We start from the raw sequence: 21,709 nt of genomic DNA, 5'->3' as shown, positions 1-21,709 counted from the left end.
CAATGTGCTTTCATACCGTAGCAGATTGAGTATGTAGTCTTGAAGAAAGATGCTGTGACAGACACATTTAAATGATGATTATATGTCACTGATATCATTGGGATTTGTTTTCTTGCGTCCAATAAAAGACAAAATTGCGTTTGAGTTAAACCGAGTGAGACACGAACCCCTCGTCGCTAACTACAACGTTGCAGCTCTTGGCTCCTTGTTTGACTTCTTCTTGTCCAAAAACTCCAGGTGTATGAGTAAACTTGGTTCTTTGGCCTCCTGACAGTCTGAATCTTTTCCAAGTTTAGAATCAGACATTTTCCTCCCTTCATTTCCTCCTTCTCTTAAGATCAGCACAATGATCTCATTTTCATGTCTGTTGTGAAGGAAGTATTACAGGGGCTTCTCGGGTCCGGATCAGGATGTTGAGATCAGTGTGTGTGTGTGAAAAATGTGAGTCTGGACTTCACTAATGAATTTGAACGCTTCAAGAGACACATATTTATTGAGAGTTTGTTGATGCCGTAAAGACACGGGCTTCAGGGGAATCATTTTTGAAATATTCTGTCAACATGTTGTCTACTGTGTTCAGTGGGTTTACCTCAGCTTCAAAATATCCTTACTGATATTAGTTAAAGCATCTGTAATCTATATTTTAATATTTACACACTATTGAACTAAAACTCTTTGTAGTGTCCTCTTCCAACAAAACTCCAGGAACTGAATAGCATCAATGAGCATCAGCACTTACAGCATGAACTGGGGCTTTACTTTTTACACTTTACAGGAGATTATTGTCCCTGTTACGCTGGCAGAGGACCGATTTTCTGAAGACTGGATGCAGAGTTAATGAAAACAAGCTTTAAATTGAAATGGGTTGTATTGATGCTAATATATTGAGTTTTTTTCTAACTCATTGTCAAGGTTATATGGCTGGAATTTGTGAGGTTGTTTTACCTTGTTGTTATTGGTATGCTTGGAAAATGTCACTCGCCAAACAGATAATCTGAAGGCAAATTAGAGAAGTAATTCAATTTGGGTTTAGCCTACAAAACCTGATTATTTCTCACCTTCCCCATAATCAATTAGCCTGTTCTTGGATGGATTTAATTGAGTGGCACATGATGTGATAGTTGCAGTTGTTTAGAGGCCTTTTTTAGATAGTTATCTGTTCATTGTTTTCGTTCTTGCTGAATCAGGTCAGCTGTGTTTTCAGACGTTGTATAGGTGATTTTATAAATCAATCTTCAGGATGTTTTTGTGAAACAAAGTCAGATGTTAAAGGGCGGTTCGGTTGACCACAGTCTGCAGGCTAAAACCAGAATTTCTCTGCAGAAAAGAAATGTTATAATGAACAGATGTCTAATTCGAGACCTCCTGCGTGTCCTTCTTTGCCAAACCACTTCCTCACAGTAGTTTAACAGGGCAGTGATTCCAGACCTGAAACTGAGACCTTCGAGCCTTTCACCTCTGTAGTTACAGGTGACGTCCATCCAACAAACGTCTCTAAAATACTCACTCAGGGTTTAATAGTCGCTGAGGTCCAGAAGCCTCTCTGTTCATTATTTTAAGTGGCAGCTGGCATTGTTTCCTGCCAGTGTCACATCCCTGAAAATAAGTTTTTAAGTGAAGTGAAGAGTGTCTGAGCTGCCAGAGTCTGAATGTTCTAGATTCTTTGAGGAAGAGATCCTCTCAGCCTGTTTTGTGGTGTTTCGCAGAAGAAAACTGTTTGTCTTTGCCTGCTTTTGTGCGTTGCTGGGAAGGACACTCGAGGGGTAAACAAAATCCTGTGACCTTCTGGAGCGTCAGCGCACATCATTATTTATTCTGCCTGCTAAATTAGACCGGAGAGTCTGTAAGCCCTTAACCCCAGCGGGGAGATTGGAGCTCACGCGGGTGGATGTGCGGATACTCACAGTCATGCATGAGCACACAGATGCTCAAACAAACCTCTGCCCGAAGTGCGCACATTGCAAGACTGCACACACAGCCAGTGGAGCTGATGCAGGTGGGACACATCAACAAGCAATAACTCAGCACACGCATCCTTCTGCCCACACACATCTTTCCCACCTCTCTCCAATCCAAGCTGATCTCGTCGTGACTCTTGTTTGACCTCGACAGGTAATCTCTGCACATGTTTCTATTTTCCGAGGTGCTCCTTAGAGGAAGGGCCCAGTGTTCGATCGTACAGTAGAAAGTGTGTTGATTTCATTGCCTGTGACCCAGCATGACCGCAGCAGAAACCATTACCAGGTGGGCTGCTCTCCCATGCAGACTGAGGGTGCAGATGAATATCTCTCTGTCCATAAGTGTTTCAGGATGGTTGGCACGGACGCATTAGCTGCTGTCAGTCATTCGCTGTCATGAGGAACAACACACACACAGAAACACTTATTCTAAATGGAGTCTGGTGCTGCGGGTGGGTTTGTTGTATCATTTAGTCACTATTGGTTGTCATCCAGACAGCCTGTCAATCAGTCAGTCAGTGAAGCTGCAGTCAAACTACAGGCCTTCAGTGCTCAAAGCCTTTCTGCTGGTTTTGAACTTGTTTATATTTACCCCAAAGGTTTAAAGTCCATCTGCCAACAACATGAACCAAAAGCAATAAAAGATTTTAAGACTAACCATTTAAAAAATGTTGCCACACTAGTGGCGTGACTCTAGGCAGTGCACCACTCGGTCCTGGCTGAAATATCTCAACAACTAGTGGATGGATTGCTTTGACATTTTGTTCAGACATGTCTACTGAGTTTAGTGGTCCCCAGACTTCCTTTTGGGGGGAAAACATAAAAATAAGGACATTTAACATTTACAGTTTGATTTTATCTAAAGCTTGTTAGTCCATCATCTCATTGAGGTAAAAGTCTCAAAGGACGCTCAAGGCTCTATCTCCACAGGATATGAGATCTTTTTCAGAGAGATGGAGGTGATTATTTTCACCTCCCACCGTGCTTTCGTCTGATAATGGGCCTCAGGTGCTGGTGTAAGTCTGGGGCTTTGGTAAAGCCTGTTTTCTTTAGAAACAGTCACTGGTATTTGTAATAGTGTTTTGTGTAGCCTCTGATTTATAGCAACTATAGACAACTATAAAAGTAGCTTTTTTACAGTGAAATCTGCTCTTGTTATTTTTGTTCTGTATCGTTTAAATTGCACTTATTTTTTCTTAAACTTTTAAAACAACATTCTTTCTCAGTCTTGCTGATAGAAATGCCACTTGTTGAGTCTATGATGTGGTGTATATCTCTCACTTTCTCTCATTCACATACACATATACTCATAATCTGACGCGCACACAGACGCTGTGTGTGGCCAAACAGGATTTTCTTCAACAGGAAATAGAATCTCAACAGACAAGCAAATAGTGTAAGATTGTAAACAGACTTCCCACATCTGGGCAAGTTCTCTCCTCTGTCCCTTTTTTTTCTCTACCTATCACACCGTGGATAATTCAGGCCTGGACTTACGAGGGCTCAGTTTCCCTAAATATGCCCAATCGTGGACACGGACTTTTACTCTTTCTTGAATTTGGTATGGAATGCAAACCAAATGGGCAGAGTTTGACTCTACCGAGGACAATTGGTTTCAATTAGTCGGCACCCACATCGCTAGAGGTCCCAGTACCTCTAACAGCAGAGGCATGTGAGGGTTGCCCTCGTAACAAAGAACAATGGAGGGCAGAAGTAAAGTGGAAGCAGCTTTTCATAATGAGGGATGGAAATCCCTGCTGGAACCATATTTAAGACCTCAAGGGAAAAACACATGGAGCATATTATTGCCAGGTGTGAATGTATGCTTGTAAGAGATTAGCATGGCTTTAGAATTGTATATTTTTATTTTCAGGCAAGATTTTGACTTCGGTGTCTTCTGATTTTGTAATGTAAGTTTGACATTTACATGTGCTTGGCCGATGACTCTAAAGTTGCACCAGCAAAGACGAGGCGGCAGCAGCATGACTGAAATTACAAGCAGGATCCGACTTCTGACTGTTTCATTCACGGTGTACAAAACCACAACCTTGATTACACAGTGCAGTCAAGCAGCCCCACCCTGCCCTATTATCAGCCCAACACACACACAGTCTCTTTTATGAAGCAGGGCAGGAGGCTACTGGGCTTTACCACTGTCACTATACTCACCCCTTTACCACACTGGGCCTGGTGAAGCTCTTGATAACATCTCTTTTGCGTCTAGATTTCCAGATGGTATAAGAAAACACACCAACGTTTAAAGAATAAAGGAAAGAATGAAAGAAATTAAGAAGAAATCCTCAGCTGAGTTTTCCACATTTGGTCCAGGCTGCCAGAAACGGAGTCTGAAAGTCAGTGAGTGTCAAATGTGCCTAGAGTTTGTCTGTAGTGGACAAATTAGTGAGGATGCAATGCGGCCTGATAATTAATAAAACAACTAGTATCTACAGCCATGCTAACGGCTCTGTGAGGCTGTACTTAGTTCCTAACGGTGCTTCGAGGTAAATGCTAACGCTATTATTACAACATGCTCACAATGACGACGCTAACATTTTCTTAATTTAGCCTGTAAGCATATTAACATTTTCTAAATGGCACTAAACACAGAATATAGATGAGGCTGATTGGAATGTTATTAGTTTAATCAAAAGTTTGGGACTAATTGGAAATGTTAACCTGATGAATGAAAGATTAAAAAGTCAGATGTTCACCAAAGGGGGACTTGAATGTCTGTACCACATGTCATTGCAATCCATCAAACAGTTATCAAGACAAAACCTCATGGTGGCAAGAGAAGAAAAGTCTGGGAATCATCAACGTCATTAGGATTCAAACTCTGGGTCCCATGATTATCTGCACAAAATGTCACAGCAATCCATCCAGTAGGCCTTCAGATATTTAGTCTAGACCGAAGTGGTGGATCGACTAACATTGCTATCCACTGAGCCACGCCACTAGCATTGTAAACAAATATATGACCACCTCGACTCCTTGTATTTTCCTGCCTACAATCCTGTCCCTGTCAGCAAGCAAATTATAAATGTAAACTTTAAACTGTTCTGCTTAAAACAGCAGACTCTTCTTAAAACACCTTTCAAATTAAAAGACTTTGATCAGAGCGATGGACACATCAGAGTCCCCCCTCATCTATTGGTGGGCTGTAGTTGCCTCCGTCACTGTGCATCTCGTCTGAACTCCGCGGCTCCTCCATCACTGCTTGAGAATGAGAGGCATGCTGCTCCCTGGGACGTCTCACCACTAAGTCATCAGCCTGGCACCCCCACGGCCCCTGACCTCAATCCTGTCGGGGCGCTCACAAGCAGTCACATCAAAGGAAAAGGCAGAGGAGGGAGCCCCCGTCTGTGCAGGGGGTTGAACAGTAGACAGGAAGAGGTGGACATGCACAGACTTGCTTACTTATTTCTTTTCCACATTTAATATCATTTGGATATTACTGTTGTGGAGAACATCTGCTAATAGATATGACATAGAGATGGGTCTACTACACACACATACTTGCTTGAGTCCTACCATCCTCAGATCTTACTGAATCTTAGAAAAATGGTTATCAATATCATGTGATCTGAAGTGTGTGTGTGTGTTTGAGGTTATTTGGACCAAATTCCAGTAAGCATGCTGTGTGTCAAGAAAACTAGATTTGTGTAATGTGACAGCAGCAACAGGAACATGTTGTGTTAATGAAAGGAGTACAAATCACCTTTTTGAGGCCTTTGAAGAGATTTACCTCCATCACCCTGAGGGTGGTTCTTAATTACCTCCACCACTTAAAAAGAAAGATAGCTCAAATAGAAATAAACTGATTGGATGGCATGTGGTGGATACAAGCTTGAGTGGAACCTGTGAAAGCTTGAATGGAAATAAAAAGAATGGGGGGAAAAATGTAGCACTCGCAAGTAATTAATTGAAATGACGTCAATAAAAGCGACTGCAAAAAAATATTAATTAGTGAAGCAAACTAAGGAAACTATCTTTTGTTATAAGGTTACATCTTATCGTTCCTTTTCACGATAACATTGTATCCTAACCTGGCTCTAAACAAGTGTGTACAAGATCTGAAATATGCATAGAAGTCCCTCCAATGTTCATAGCACACCCAGAATCCAGCAGTGCAGTCAATAAGCCGTTGCCTGTATAGTCCCGCTGCGGTCCGCAGAGCCCTGACGTTTCTACACAGAGCGCTGTTCGCTAATTTATTCAAAGTTATAAATATTGAACGTGACGCGTGTCCAAATTGCACCAAATTTGACAAAGCATTCCACGGGGTCCCCAACAAAACACTCACCAAGTGAGAAGTAGATCGGCTGAGCGGTTCTTGTGATATTCAAAGAACAAACGCACAGACAGACGGATGGACAGAGATTCCTTGCTTCTCAGTTCCATGATATTTGTGAAAATCTAAATATTGTGCAATAAGTTGCCAAATTGAAGCCTTTCCTACTTATTGTTTTATTCACACAACTTTTTATCCACTTCAAGGGAACAGTGTCGCATCTCTGCAGTAACGTTTCTCGTGTTCTCATGTGCGGACGCACTCGCATAGAAGAGTTACGGCCACTCGCTCACTCACCAGCCGACAGACATGGCCTCTCACACATGCAAACAAATTCACAAGTTTGGGTTTTCTCACACATGTGTCCACACACTCCGACTCGCAGCGAGTGTGTGTAAAAACCAGATGAAATGAGGCGGTGTGTTGGAACCCTGACACGGCAGCGTGGCCGGATTTTTGAAAACGGCACCCCAGAGGAACGTGTTGACGGGCTGACAAAATGTCTGAAATGAGTTCTTGTCAGCTTTTTCTCCCAACGATTGCACTGAAAATGTATTTGCTTTCTGTATCATCTCATCACACATCTCATTATGTGCAAGTTTGGCCTGTTAAAATGCACTCGCAGTAAATCTAAGATATTGTTGCTGTCACTTGAACACAGTCTGTGCCAAGATCTCCCACTGGGTGAATGTAAAAGTGTGTGTGTGAGCTTTTGTGCACACGTTCGTGCGAATGTCTTTGCAGTTGCACCTTAAATCATTTCTCGGTTGTTGGTTCGGTTTCCAAATATGTCAAGAATGTCTTCTATCCACAATAATGGTTCAAGCCTGTCAGTGCAATTTACACCCAACACTTTGTTCTTAGGTTTTCATTCTAACATTCTTAAATTGCCTTACTGAATTTACTGCGCAGGGATTTGTTTTCCTTAATAGTAGAGGCTATATTTCTCCATTCCCTTGACACAGGTTTGAATGGTTTTGTTGTTGTTTTTGCTGTTTTTTTGTCTTTAGTGGCTGTCACAACACAGAAAGCCTCCCACTATTGTCCCAGATTTATGAGAAGCCAGAGGCCAGTCTTAAATAAGCAGTTGGATTTGCTCTGTTTTGAAAAAACCCTAAATCTTCTCAGCTGGGGATGATGCCTCCCTTCCCATCAGTGAAACAATGCCAATAACCAGTAGCCAAGACTGATGGGTGCATGACTTTAAGCAACAGATGTCCTTTATTTTGAGAGAAAGGACTGCTCAAGTTTTGATCTCACCACTGCAGCCAAAGGTCACACTACTTACTATATATCTCCTCAGCTGGAGTCTTTTGCCTCCTGCTATGTGTTCACACAACCAACCTGAGTCTGCATTTCTCGCCTCTTCTTTGCACTTAAGCACTAAGCTCTTCTCCCTTTTCTCCCCCCCCACCTTAACGTCTGTCTGTTCAAACCCGCAGGGAGCATATCCAGGACCCGGTTGCATCTCCTCTGCAGGGGAATTAAACCGTGTCACTCCAGGAGGAAGCCAAAGGGAGAAACACGTACTGTAAACTCCACACCATCTTACCTGTTCAGTGCCTTGGAAGAGGAGGTTTATTTTATAGGCAAGGGAGCCGTTACAGGACCATTGTATCATTAGAAACACTTGAGCTGGCTCTCCGCGATGCTGAGAGAGGACTCCTGCTCTGTCTATTTTGTAATTTTAACCTTCATGCTCTGCTGTGGATCTGGGTCACTTAGTGTCAGCACGCATACCACCAGCAGCTTAAGGGAGAGATTGAAGGAGGCACATTCTTCTCTCCTTTAGGTAATCCTTAAACCACGCAGGCATGACTGTTTTACTTTCTTGGCCATTTCTTCACCTTTTTCCTACAATTGTTTTGGAGTGCGCTGGGGGAGGCTTTTGTTTTTCCACGGCTTGGGGTTAGCGGCTTGATTAATGGGCTCATTTTGTGATGAAACATTGGACAGGACCGTTCTGTCATTGTTTTGATTTAGCCTCCAGAAAAAGGTGTATCCATTACCTCACCAGAGGAGGGAGGATGAACCAGGAAATACTCCTTCAGGGCACTTTAACCTGTCATACTCTAATCTTGGGGAAAAATCTTCTGACACTTAGATCATCTTAAAGACTTAAACCCCTTTCTGTCACGACAGCCGACTCACTCAACATCAACTATGCCGATTTCCATTTCTTAGCAGCATGGGAAGTTGTGCTTAGTGCTCACTTTCATGCGAAAATAACTCTTTATGTCGATTTGTTTCATTAAAAGGACACATGTTTAATGGCTTCTAATAGTTTCCAAATGCATAACTCCCCTGTGACAGTTTGACATATGAGTGATCTTTGCATCCGTCATTGGTTCTCAGATGCATTTCAGTCTCTCAGCATAAGTTGAGTGTTGTGGGCGTTGTGTAATGGCCTTTGTCTTTTAAAAGTGGCTCATTGCTACAACACCAGATTGATTTCAATATGAACAAATATATTTTATACTTCTCTGGGGTAAGCGGGGGCCAGACAGGGTGAGAACTGAGTGGCTGAATGAATGCTGGCATTGTCTGCTGACACACACACACACACACACTCAACAACGCACCAGCTCCTCATAGCGTCCTCCTTTGTTCTTTCTTGAAGACCCTGTTGTGTTTGAACTAAACGTTTGTCTTCTTTAGATTTAACACTTAAACACCACATCATGCTCACCTTTTACTTTTTTTTGACTTTACTCAGTGGAAAAGCTGAATGCGCTCACGCTCATGTGAGAGGGTGACCTTTGACTCCTGTCCCTGAGTGGCGTGCTTGTTAATGTGCTCCTCAAATGTGCTGTGCCTCGTAATGTTTCTCTCGGATGTGAAATCATCCCCTCAAAAGGTCGACAAAATGTCTGAAGCGGTTTGGTCTCATGTTACCGCCTCAGAGATGGCGGTGACCTTTTGAGACAAATGTGTGAAAGAAATAGTTTGACATTTTGGTAAATATTCTTATTCGCTTTCTTGCTGAGAGTTATGCTGGAATTATGCTTCTCCGGGCTGCACGAATGTAAACGGGTGTGATTTGGGACGTGTGTTTCGTCTATTCTTGTAAAGTTTGGGGGTGAAACATAAGTGTCTACTGAGAAGCAATGTCACGTTCAGCAAAACACAATGTAGAGAAAATCGGAAACCTTTTTTCTTGGTGACAGTGTAAACAAACGTGATATCATTTGAATTTAAAGACACACAGATTAGGATTTTACAAAAAAAACCCGATGTACTCATACAAATATAATCACTTATGACTCACTAGAAGTGTGTGGCGGTGTCTGTATCTTCAGAAACGATGCCCTCTGACTGTATTATTGCTTTTCTTTTTCATTTTGTTGTGTTCTGGACATTTCTTGGTGTCAACCTCTATAAAAGCATAGCCAGATTGTAAGCATGATTCTCAGAGGAAGCTATGAAAATATTGGACAACAGCAGAAAAAACGAGGCGAAACGCCAAGCGGACTAAGCCTGTTACAAAACCAGAGTGAATCTGGTGTTTGCTTTCACCCGCTTGATTAAGCACCGTAACCTCCGTTGAGCCTCCAAACGGCAACCTTTTAACAGTGTAAATGGAGAGAACAATGACGAGATGGACAACGACACTAAGTGCCTTGAACGTGTGTCAACGCATACTGTAACTCTCAGTAAGAAAGCAAATAAGTTTCTCAAAGTGGCGAACTATTCCTTTTAAGCTATTGCGGCACAGGAGTGGTTTCTAGTGAAAGGCTGACTGCAAGTATCTGTGGCATCCCATGTGTGGGCTCCAGTTCCAGTCTGTATACACCTTTGATACACACACCACATCCTCAACCAAAGTTAGAGAGACAAAACACAACTGTTTCACATTTCTCGGACCAGTCACAGTGTGTTTTTCCAGTCTTGAAAAAGGCACCTTTATGTGAGTGGAAACTGGTAAATTGTGAGATCAGAGGATTGTAGCGTAAAAATAAGACGTAGGTCAGTGTGCGTGTGCAGCTGTTTTTAGAAGTTGCTGAGAGAAAAGAGTCTGTGTGTTACTGTATTTTGGGCAGGAGAGAACGTGAGAGAGGTGTCGGGAGGAGGGCATGTGGGCGGCAGGGGAGGAGGAAGACATTATGGGTGATTTTCCACCCTGTCTGCACTACTTAAAATGTACACACCTTATGTTTTTGAGATTTCCACACAAAGCTGGCCTTGTCCTGAAACTGCCCAGGAAGCGAGATCAGACATGGGAAAGAGGGTGATGGTTGCTTAAGGATACAGTAGCCTATGTGGTGTCAGGCTGTGAAGTCTCTCAGCGTTAACGCCCACAAAGCTTAACTGGGCTGTCACTGGAGATGGAGAGGATAATGGAAGCAGTCATCTCCCTCTTCATCAAAATGATATCAGCCACAGTGCAGACACAACTACAGATGTACAAACAGCAGTTCACGTTGCCTGATCCAGATTAGCTCATAATGGACATGAGCTGTGTTTTGATAACTTATGGATTCTGAATCCTGAGCGCCTGTTCCACACTCTGGGCTCATTCAGGCCACTCTGGTCAAGCACGTTCACTCATTTTTCCCCCTAATCAAAGCTGATTAGGGGATGCTTTCTTTGGATGTAAAAGCTCTGCCTGCCCGGGGATTTTTAACACGGATGACTGATGGAGGCCGGTGAAGGAAAGAGCGAGCGCCGTCATGCCTCCTGTGTCTATCACGGGGTAATGAAAGAGGCTTTTTAAAAGCGACGGCGGTGAGGCTTTTTCAGGCATTCCTTTGACATGACCTTATAGGAGGAACACGCTCTGGCCCTGGGTGGGGCGAGGACAGACAGAAAGAGGCCACTGTGCTGAGCCGTCAGCAGGATGGACAGATGAGAGAAAGAGGGGTGGTGTGACGGAGAGGGAGGGAGGACATCAAGGTGGACCACATTTGCCCATGACATCACTACGAGGAAAAGCTCCCCTTATTATTTTTTTCCACAGCATGTGCTTAACATGTTAGCCATGTTGCATGTAATGTACACGCTGCCCAGCCGGCTGGTTTCCTGACTCGCCCGGCAAAAGGTCTCAGATACAGTCCAGGTCTTGTGTTAAAGTGTTATTTGATTTAGCAGCAGAGCAAAAACAAACCCTTGTCTGGATCATTTAGGCAAGATTATCAAGCGACTAATTCACACCTCCAGTGTACAGTAAAGACATTATGTGGCCTGTGTGTACAGTAAGCGTGCGCTGAAGCGGCTTTTTGTCCATCAAAGCTGCCGAGTTAATGACACGAAAGACTTAAGGGTGCGTAATGGAGTGGCTCGTTTGTAGAGTCTGTAATGTTTTCCTGTCCAATTAGCGTCACACGTACATCATGAGACCCGTTTGCCTCTGTGGAGGTCAGTGTTCAAGTGAGACAACATGTGCGTCCACCACAATGTCGTCTTCTTCATCTTGTCAAACCTACGTCTGATTGGATAGGGGGTCTACATATTGTCTTACAGAAGGGGATCTTCCAGTGTAAACACTCAAAGACCGACCTAAGTTGTTTTCCAGACTTCCAAGAATTTCTGAAGTTCCTTGAATCGTCAATCAAAGTGCTCGCTGTGTGCCTTTTTTTTTTTTTCTGAAGCGATCCAGAGTGGAAGGAAGCGAGGCCGCTCGCCTCATGGGGAGGTAATAAGCCATTTAGATAAACTTTCCTACACTGTGTTCCTCGTGCCAGGCATCGGTGCCAATGCCTTCCCCTCAGCTGAGCTGCTGCAGCCATCCCTGGCAATAAAAAGCTCCGTTTGATAGAGTCAGGGGGCCTTTGCAGCTTTCCTCGCCAGGCAAAAGTAACCCTAGTCCGACTCCCATTTGTTAAGGATTTACAAATATTGTGAAATGTTCTTCTTTCCAGCCAGATGCTGAAATCTAAGTGCCAGCCTCTTAAAGCGCAATATGTTTTCTCAAGATTTAAACTCATTATTTAAATGGTCCTCGACGGTGAAAAACCATAGAGAATAACATTTTGTTCAAATACAAGCAGCTGAACAAGAACTCTGACAAAGCCCTCAGTACTCCACTGTTGTCAATAGCCTGTGCCGCAGACGCAGATCAAGTGGTACCGTGTTGAGTCTTGATACCCAGCAGCTCCTCTTAACACAGCAAGAAGAAACAACCCACAACTAAATGTATTTCCTGTCGCGATGAGATGAACTCAAATGTGAACTTACTTCTCTTATCATAAAGTTCCCCGCTAATGTTGTGTCCAAACAGGCTTCAGTGTTGTGCTTTGTTATGTCTGTTCTTGAGCCAAAGACAGATAATTATGTGGTTTACTTGCTTGTTTGGTGGATACTTTTATGACGAATATGCCTCAAACCCTCCACTTTTTAACACAAATATTGGTTTAGTGACAGTAAACTTTGCTATTGGTCTGGTTAGGAAAATGACTACTGTGTTTAGACAGGAATAAATATTCTTCTCGTTAAAACAGTCCTTGGATTGGTACAAACAGACGGTGCTCCTCAGACTGTGGTGTTTAGGGCCCAGCTGTGCAGAAAAGATATCTTTCCGTGTGTTTATAGGTCCGTAGTTTTAGATCGGTAGGAACTCCTGGCAGCTATTATCCGTCTACTTTTAAATACAGCTCAGAGTTTCACTTTAATGTTATCTTTCCAACCCTTTCCTTGAACAGTTTTTACAAGCTCAGGTTGAGCTGAAAACTTTTTTTATTTGTTGTTTGTCTGATAATGTGACAGTTCCTCCGCAGCTGTAGCACATTTATCTTTTTAAAGCAGACACCACCTCTCTCACTTTACCGGCCTTAAAACCATTATCGGCTGTACAAGGATGGAGTTATCACGTTCGCAGATGTTTCAGCTGGAATGCGTTCAATGCAAAGTGGTGCCATACCGTATTGTAGGAAGCCAGAAGTCAGTAATGATTTAATGCACCTTTTCATGAAGGGTCAGGCTAAATGGTTTATTTAAATTCAGCTGTAAGATGTAAGAAATTAGCAATGAAGTGAAGTTTAGACTGAAAATGGCTGAAATGGTGTACGTGTATTCTTACAGGTACCGGTTAGAAGATGAAATGTGATCTAGGAAGTCCAATCTGAGTAATGCACCACTGTGTTTTAAGGCTTATCAGATGCTAAATGTCATGATGATCATGAGGTCAAGTGAATAAGTAATTTAGTCTTCTCACCTCAACACATCTGGCCTATTACACCATGAAGCGAGTCTGAATTTCACATTGTCTGTTTCGATAAGTTACAAAAAATAGTCGGACGCAGCTCCCTCCACAAGTCCTGCATCAGAAAGTTGAGTGTGAAGTCGGGTTTCAGTCACTGTTCAACCATAACTCAAGCACTTCGGCAGGAGCTTACTGAGACCGTAAGACCTGAAAACACTCTCTTTAGCCTTGACATCCTCACTGCACACGGACGTCTTCTGATTTATTGCAGCCGTACTAGTGTCCAGTGTTAACCTGAACACTGACCTCTATTATCTTTTACAAGAGTTTCCTAAGCTGTAGGAACTCCTTAAACCAGCTTGTCTCTCAAGTATACGGGACTGCGGTTGCCAGGTTTGACACTCGTTGACCACTTGTTGCCAGCTCCTCTCTCATTTGTCGTGCGGTAGTTCTGCTTCTGATAAGCCATCTGTGTAACTGTAGGATACGTGCCGTTTGCCACAACTTCATCTCTGCATCTCTGGCGCCGGCTCAAGCTTATTTACATACCTGGGATTCAAGCAGGAGGCCCAGAGGAGAAAAGCATGCAAATGTACGTTTGCCTTGGCACTCCTCGTTGCCCACATCAAGAGCCCATCTCTCGGTGCAGGGCGAGGCGTCAGGGCGGTCCAGCAGCTCTAACACGGGCTGCTGTTTAGTGAGGAGGGCAAGCTGAGGGCTCAGACTGAGTGGTAGTTATTCACCTCTGCAGGTGCTCCTTTGAAATTCATGTGAGAGGAAAAATGTCCTCATGTGGTACAAGATGTACACAAGGTTTGCTTTTAATGGCAGAGTTTGAGCCTCGCTGAGATTTTAAACCTCGTCCAGCTTTATGTCAGAATTCACTGATGGAGTTCAGATCAATTACTTCTGTCGTGTAGTGCTCGTGCTAACGTTTTTCAGTTGCTGTATGTGGAGCAAAGTGATGTGCAAGTCGATAACATATATTGATTTCATCCCTACCTTTCACTCTTATAGAGAGAAGCAGCACAACGGCTAAGTTTTCACAGAAAACAACTTACTTTCCTCGTATCCATTTTCTCCTCTGTGGCAGACGCAGGAGAGACGAGACATTTTGATTTACCCATACACTGCTGTTTATAGGCTTTTGTTCTTTCCATGACACTATTAAAAATAATGGCAATCTAGCTTTAAACCCATGATTGATTTCTGCTCCGTCACCCTGAGGGGGTGTTTCAACCTTTCACTCTGCTCTGGTTGATATATGAGCATGTGTTTTCCATTCACAATCTCCAAGCTTGGACTGTTTGGAGTTTTTGACAGTTTGATACAGTACTCAGACTCCAAGAAATCCTCCATGTTGAATTACCTGTCTCAATAAAATAGTAGGGACCACTTGTATGTGTGAGTTCAGGTGTTGTTAAAAAATATGATTTTCAATATGGTCTCACCCAAGTTGGTGAATCTGTCTCGCACACAGTAGATCTGGTGTTTTTTCTTCTTCTGCTTAACTGTTCCAGATAACTTCTGGACAGGATTTTTTTTGTAACTTGTCAAATGGAAATTGAAGGTTTTGTCTTGGCACAATTTGATCTTTTTGTCCATTAGGAATAATGTTATCCATGACTGTGAAAACCTCACGATAGAACAGGAAAAACACAGGAAGCCTCTAAATGTTCACGGCTTCCCCAGGTTTTGGGGTGTCTCGCCTCCGAGACAATAGATCTGGCTTGTGGCAAACCACAGCTGTGTTTGTGCTGGGATGTTGCACTATGCACTATTCCTCCATTTAATCTGGCCTGAGCCAGGTTGTCCCCGAGGGACTGAAGGCAGCCGGGGCCGGAGGAGGTGGAGGCAGGTGAGTGCAGGTCTGTGACTGCAGACTAACTTCCCCCCCCCCTCACCTCTTCACTCCTTTGTACACCACAACCGCTGTATCTTTGCTGTTAAGTCTGTGGGAGTCTGGACTAAACATATCGGCAGATGATTATCAAGTCGACAATGGTGTCCTTAAGGGGGGGAGTTCTCTCTAAATAACCTTGGGGAGCCTTTTTCAGGAATGCAGCAGCAGAGGACACATGATGTGTGCTTGAGGTTGCGCCATCAGTTAGAGGAAAAAAAAGATCCAACCCAAGATACAATAACACTGATTACATCAGCGATTAATGCATTCCACGTTTTATTGTGTGCTCAAGTGTTGCAACTGCGTTTTTTTGTTTACTCATCGTTCCTTAATGTGCGTTGTGCAGTCTGTTTCTACTTGATTGTGGTTTACATCTGCATATTTCATAAGAACTCAGTCAGAAAATTGGTTTTAACTTGGTGCGTTTGCTTTTGAATATGCATGTTAAGTGCAGCTATTTCTTCTGTACATTGTCTGTCATTCATTTCTTACTATATGATAATCTGAATATTGATCTCCAATTGATATCTATTGCACTGGAAATAGCATTCCATCACATATTCTGTGTTGGGCCATGAACCAATGTGACCAATGTCTCATAGGATAAAATGATGAAGTGATGACATTTTGGACAGTATTTCATAAAACAGGAAATGCGTTCCACATGAATTGACAAGAAGGCCAAATATGTGCCACTCACCTAACCTAATCATCACGTTCTGTCTCCCTGTGGCTTCAGCCGGGTGATCTGACGAGGAATGCACTCAAAGCCACCTCAACTCTTTCGCCTTTTACGGGGAACCTAGCATGTCCGGCTGGGCTTTTCGCTCCTGCCTCTTCTGCAACCACATTAAAGAGACCCAATTGTGTCTCATGGGAGTCATTCTTTATGAAGGAGTGTGTTGTTTGTGGGATAAAGAATTTCTGCTTCTTCTGTCAGACCAGTTTGTGATTCATGAAGCATTGTGCGGACTTCGTGGAAACACAAAGTGCTTTGTTTTTATATCTACGTGGGTCTGTACATTCAGCTGTTTGAAGAAAAGGTCATTCTACTCTTGAACTACATATTTTCCAAATCTTGTAGAAATGTGGGAATTCCCAAACTTTATCTTTCTAACTCACCCCATGAAAACAAAGTGAAAAGCACAAATGTTTTCATAACAACAAATGTCTTTCCTGGCAAACATGAACCAGTGCTGAGTGGCAAAACAGAGGGCTGAGTGTGTTGAGAAGCTCTCTCAGCCAGTTGTGTTTTTGGCAGTCGTGCCAGTTAGGCTGACCTTCTCAACTGTGAAACACTGGGATCTGTATTACAGTTGCACCTGTTGGGAACGTGAAGGATTTAAACAAAGGTAATAATGTTGCCAGCAAAAGATCCTTCACATGAGAGCAAGCTCCGTCTGTTTTCACCTCTCTGAATCTGTCTTTTATTTCCTCAGCGTGTCATCCTCATTCTGTCTCCTGCTTAACGCACGTTTTGTTCTGTTCAGTTGCTGTCAAACACAACATAGCTGTGGCTCAGAAAGTAGAGCGGGTCGTCCCTCAATCAGAAGATCGGCAGTTCGATCCCCAGCTCCTTTAGTCCAAGTGGATGTGTCCAAGGGCAAGACACTTAACCCCCAAAATTGCTATAAATATATATATATAATAACTTCCAACATTGCTGCGCCATCCGTGTGTGAATGTAGTGTTAAAGCGCTTTGAGTGGTTGAGAGACTAGAAAGGTGCTGTTTAAGTCCATTTACATGCTTTTTATTAATGATTTATCATTACTTTTTTGCTTTGTTGAGTGTACTGTATACAAGAGGGAATGAATGGAAAAAGAAGAAATCGCAGATTGAAAAGAAGCAATTCTCTCTCTCTCTTGCGCTCTCTCTCGCTCTCTCTCTCTCTCTCTCTCTCTCTCTCTCTCTCGCGCGCTCGCGCTCTCGCTCTCGTTGAGTTCATGGGCCTGTGCAGTGAGGGGCTGTCGTATGAGGTAGTTGTGTGAGGCGACCCATGTTCAGGCTTGAGCATGATGAGGATCTTATCTGATAAGGACCAGGCATGTCTGATGTTTGAGTTCTTCCAAAATGACGAGTTTTTAAGGGACAAGAGTATCTTGAAGCTACAAGCAACTAGCTTGCACTAGACATCTGGGATCTCTGAAATGAGCTTTGTTTTAGTTTTTTGAAAACATGAACTTTATAGACTTTTTTTTTCAGACACATTCTGAAAAATATTAGACGATCGATTAATGAGTTGATTAAAATAAATGAATTAACAACTATTATGATTCATTTATTACTTTAGTCAAGCATTATTCATTAATTGTAACTCCTCCAATGAGAGGATCTTTGGGTTTTGGACATTTTATTGATTGAACCAATAATACATAATAATAATTGGCAGATTAATTGAAAATTCTTTAAAAAAAACAACAAGGTGAAAACATGTACCTTTTTAGCATGTGATATATTAATTGTGGCATAATAAGATCCTATTTGCTTCTTGTCACAGTATACTCCACTGTTTTTGTCTTGTTTTGATGTGCTTGGCTTAGTTTATCAGTCGACCAGCTGATGTATTACAGCTGCTGGCTTTAAGCCTTTGAGTCTTCGTCTGCGCTGTATCAGTATCACAAACACGCACCAACATTTCCCTGCCGCTCAGTGTTCCTCTTATCTTGCCTGCAACAGTAAATCTTTTCCCATGCGTTTATGTTTGATACATTTCTTAGGAAGAGGTTGTGATGCCTGGGGTCAACATTTTGTTGAATACTCCCAACATCAATCAAGTTCATAGTTTTGAGTGCAGAGACCTTGTGCGTCATAATAGCTGCAGGAATAGTAAACTGTAGTAAAGACGTCTCTCTAATGACAAGATGTGGATGGGAACAGTCTGTTCTCTTTTCTGATTAATTAAATTTAGAAATATTACTTATTTTAAGTGGACTCTTAATTACTTGCCAAGAATTGATTTATAGCAAACGTTTGAATGCACCCTCTTATTTTGGCAAGTGAACTGTTCTTCCTGCAGAAGAACGCTTGCAAGTTGTCTCTCTGATTTTCCAAATCTTCTGAAAGCACTTGAATTTACAAAAATTCAATTTCTGTTTGAAATGAGAGAAATGGATCTAACAGAATCACTCGTTCCTATTTTGTGATTGTGTTGGGCAAATACTTAGTAAACACTTTGTTGCTGCAGTTACAAACTCACTAATTTGACATGCCATGACTTATTTTAGCTAACTTCATCAACTGCACAGCTGAATTCGTGCCTTCACAGGTCTGTTATTATTATTAATGTATAACATCGCTCTTTCTTTCTCTTTCTTTCTCTTTAGTTGAAGCAGCCTGAAAAGGCAGCGGCGGCGGCTCACACTTATTTCCAGGCCAACCCAGAACATGTGGAGATGGGTCAGAACCTGGAGCAGTACAAAGACCAGCAGGGCGTTGAGGAGGAGCACTTTGTGGACCGAGAAGCTCGGCCTCACCAGGTAAGCCAGGAAATCTTAATACAGAGACGTGTTAACATTTAGATTTGTTTTCACTTGACTTGTTTTATCTCTTTTTCTTACCTGAGCATGCTTCAGATCATCAGTGTGAACTACTTTCATCTTTTTTCAAATCGGGGAAAAAATGTCTGGCTACTTTTTCTACTTCATTTCTTTCTACTTGATGTATATGCTGAAGGGGAAAGTACAGCTGTGGTCCCCGTATGAAGGGGCCTTTGTGTTAATGGCACTCTGAGTTTAATGACTGGAAACTCTTTAGTGCTTATTGCGGTGGAATGCTGAAGAGTTTTGGATCTTTTTTGCTCTGATTCTTTTACAATCTCATTTCTCTGTTGTCTCTTTATCTCCAAGTCACGGAGAACCTTCTGGAAGGAACTTTGAAGCATGACTGATAATATACGTTATTGTGTGCCTGTAACTTCCCTTTACTTTCCAATCCAAAAGACTATAAATTCATGTATATTACATCGTATTATAAATGTATTCATAAGGAAGTGACGGTTCAGGTTAACCCACCCAGCATTTCTTCTGTTTATCCCAAACAAATGACCATCACTGCTGCAGGAAAGGAGATGTGTGCCAGAGGACTTGTAAAACGAATTTATGAACAACAAATATTTGCTTATATAAAACTGTCAAAGATAAATACCTCATTACACCGGTATATCATAAAGAGCTTTGCTGAACACCGGAGGTCATAAATACTCATCCCATCATTCCTCCGTCTCTCCTCACAGCGCTCCTTCGCAGCAGCAGTGAGATTGTATGATAAAGGCGACCACGAAGGAGCCATCGCTCTGTTTGAGGAGGCGTTGGTGGAGTACTATAAAGCAGACTCGGAGTGCCGGGCCCTGTGTCAATGGCCGCAGAGGTTTGAGGGCCACGACTACCTCCGCTACCGGTACAGCCTCCATGAAGTCGTGTCGGGTAAGAGCCGACATCTTGAACAAGAAACGGAAAACTGTTGGCATTCATCTTTCCTGCATTTATTCTCAAGCAGCACAAAACATGTCCATGAGCTGCATAATGTAAATAACCAGGGAAATAATAAGGCCATATATATTGCATTAACATGGACATGATTTGTTGGTGTAATCAGCTGTATTTATTCTTCATAATGGCAAAATTAAAGCAATAAGGAACTATTTATCCTGCAAGTTTCTAATTGGAACCAGGACTTTCTTGTTTAGGTTCTGGTTTAAATTCTTCACACCCTCATTGTGTTACAGTCACAACAACATGTTGATTCTGATGTGACAGCTGGCACTAATGTAAAAAAACATGCAAATACAGGGATTCAGCAAAACCGTAAGATGGTATCTAACATTGGTTCAAGCTGTTTCAGGTTTTTTTTTTTACTGTAGCATAATAGCATATTTTGATATTTTATTGCTATGAACTGATGTCTAAATTGACCTGCATGTTGAAATGCAGTAGAACGTTGCTCATAACGCTGCCCTGTGTTTTCTGTTGATTTGAAAATACCACAGTGTGTGTTCATTTTCAGACATGCCGCCCTCTGACAGTGGTTTTCATAAATCCAGTTTTTAGTTGATTCTAAATTAGACTGTTCAGTTGTGAAACATTTGACGTGACTGTTCCACCAACACGTGACTGTTCTGCATGGCCCTGAGCCCGAGCCGGGCTTTGTTGTGGTGAGATGGAGCCTGGGGACGGAACAACACCCTTCATGCTCACTAGGTGATCAAATCTCCCTGGCAGTGGCTTGGCACTGGGTCAAAGGGCAGACGACGGATAACCGCCATTCAAAAAAGGCAGCTGTGTTTAAAGGAGCCATATACAACATTCCGATCATTAATATAGCAGCAAACAATTACTTGCTATGTAAATATATGGTGGAGTAATGTCTAGCTGAGCATAGAATAAAGTCGTTATCCGAGCTTCTCCTTGCTTTGTTGACATAGCCGGGCCAGCAGCGCTTGTTTTTAGTGCATGTGAGCGTACCCCACTGGCTAGCTCACGGCCACCGCTCTGCACTGCTTTCGTATTGTGGTTAGAGATGATAATACCATCCCAACCGACAGCGTGGTTGTGGAAGCGTAGCGCCCATCCTCTGGTTCCCACTCGGCTAAACACTGTTAGTTCCGTTAGCCCGTTTGCCACAGTTTGTACTGTTAGTGCCGTTAGTACCGTTAGCTGCGATCCTCCGGCTGCAGGCGTCGCCATGTTGAGAGCCATTGAGCCAATAGAAATGCTCCCAATCTTGTATATCACCGACACACATGTTACAAGATTTGATCCCACAGACTTCCTTCAGTTGTTCATTGTTGTATGGTTTACCGCAGCACTGAGGTCTGAGGATTATTAAATTAGGGGGGAAAACTGCAACCAGCTCTTTTAAATTCAGGACACATTCCACATTTTAGGGTTTATAAACGTTATCTGAACATTGACATTACTTTAATAGGCGAGACCACATTACAGACCCTTGGGAGTCACTAAACCCTACTTATGATGTTAAGGCATGGTGTGGAAGACTCGTGACACATACCAGAGCCTACACATCCAACTGACTGCCCAAATAGAGTTATTGATTTTGGGAGTATTTAACTTCCACAGTAGGTTTTAACAAACTCGTTAATAGAATCAATCAATGGACAACCTGCAGATCCAGAGGAAAACTCTCAACCAAATGCTGGTTGACTGTACAAATAACTCAAAGGAATATCGGTCCGAGCCCCAGTTAGCACCGAAGTGTTGAGTGATATTCTCTCTGATGTGGACTGTGTTCAGTTACAGCCCTGGGATTTGGTAGACATGCTCTGTTACCATCTTTGACAGTCCAGAAAAATAGTCTGAACCAGAGCCAGAACAGCAGACTGAGTGCACCCAAAACGCCACTACGAGTCACTACAAGACTCTTCTTCTGTGTCTCTCTTTAACCTGAAGTAACCTTGTTTCT

The 21,709-nt window shown here is 42.6% G+C and overlaps 1 protein-coding gene across 1 annotated transcript in view; it reads left to right on the top strand.

Moving 5' to 3' along the window:
* The window catches only part of p3h2 (prolyl 3-hydroxylase 2), a 51,443-nt gene that overhangs the window by 16,888 nt on the left and 12,846 nt on the right, over positions 1–21,709 (top strand). The window contains exons 2-3 of the mRNA XM_079158390.1: positions 18,616–18,768; positions 19,524–19,713. Coding sequence (XP_079014516.1) covers positions 18,616–18,768; positions 19,524–19,713 — 343 coding nt within the window. The remainder of the gene's footprint in view (positions 1–18,615; positions 18,769–19,523; positions 19,714–21,709) is intronic.

Source organism: Pholis gunnellus, assembly GCF_910591455.1.
Source record: "Pholis gunnellus genome assembly, chromosome: 4".
Lineage (NCBI taxonomy): Eukaryota > Metazoa > Chordata > Actinopteri > Perciformes > Pholidae > Pholis > Pholis gunnellus.
This window is presented reverse-complemented; position numbering and strand designations above follow the sequence as displayed.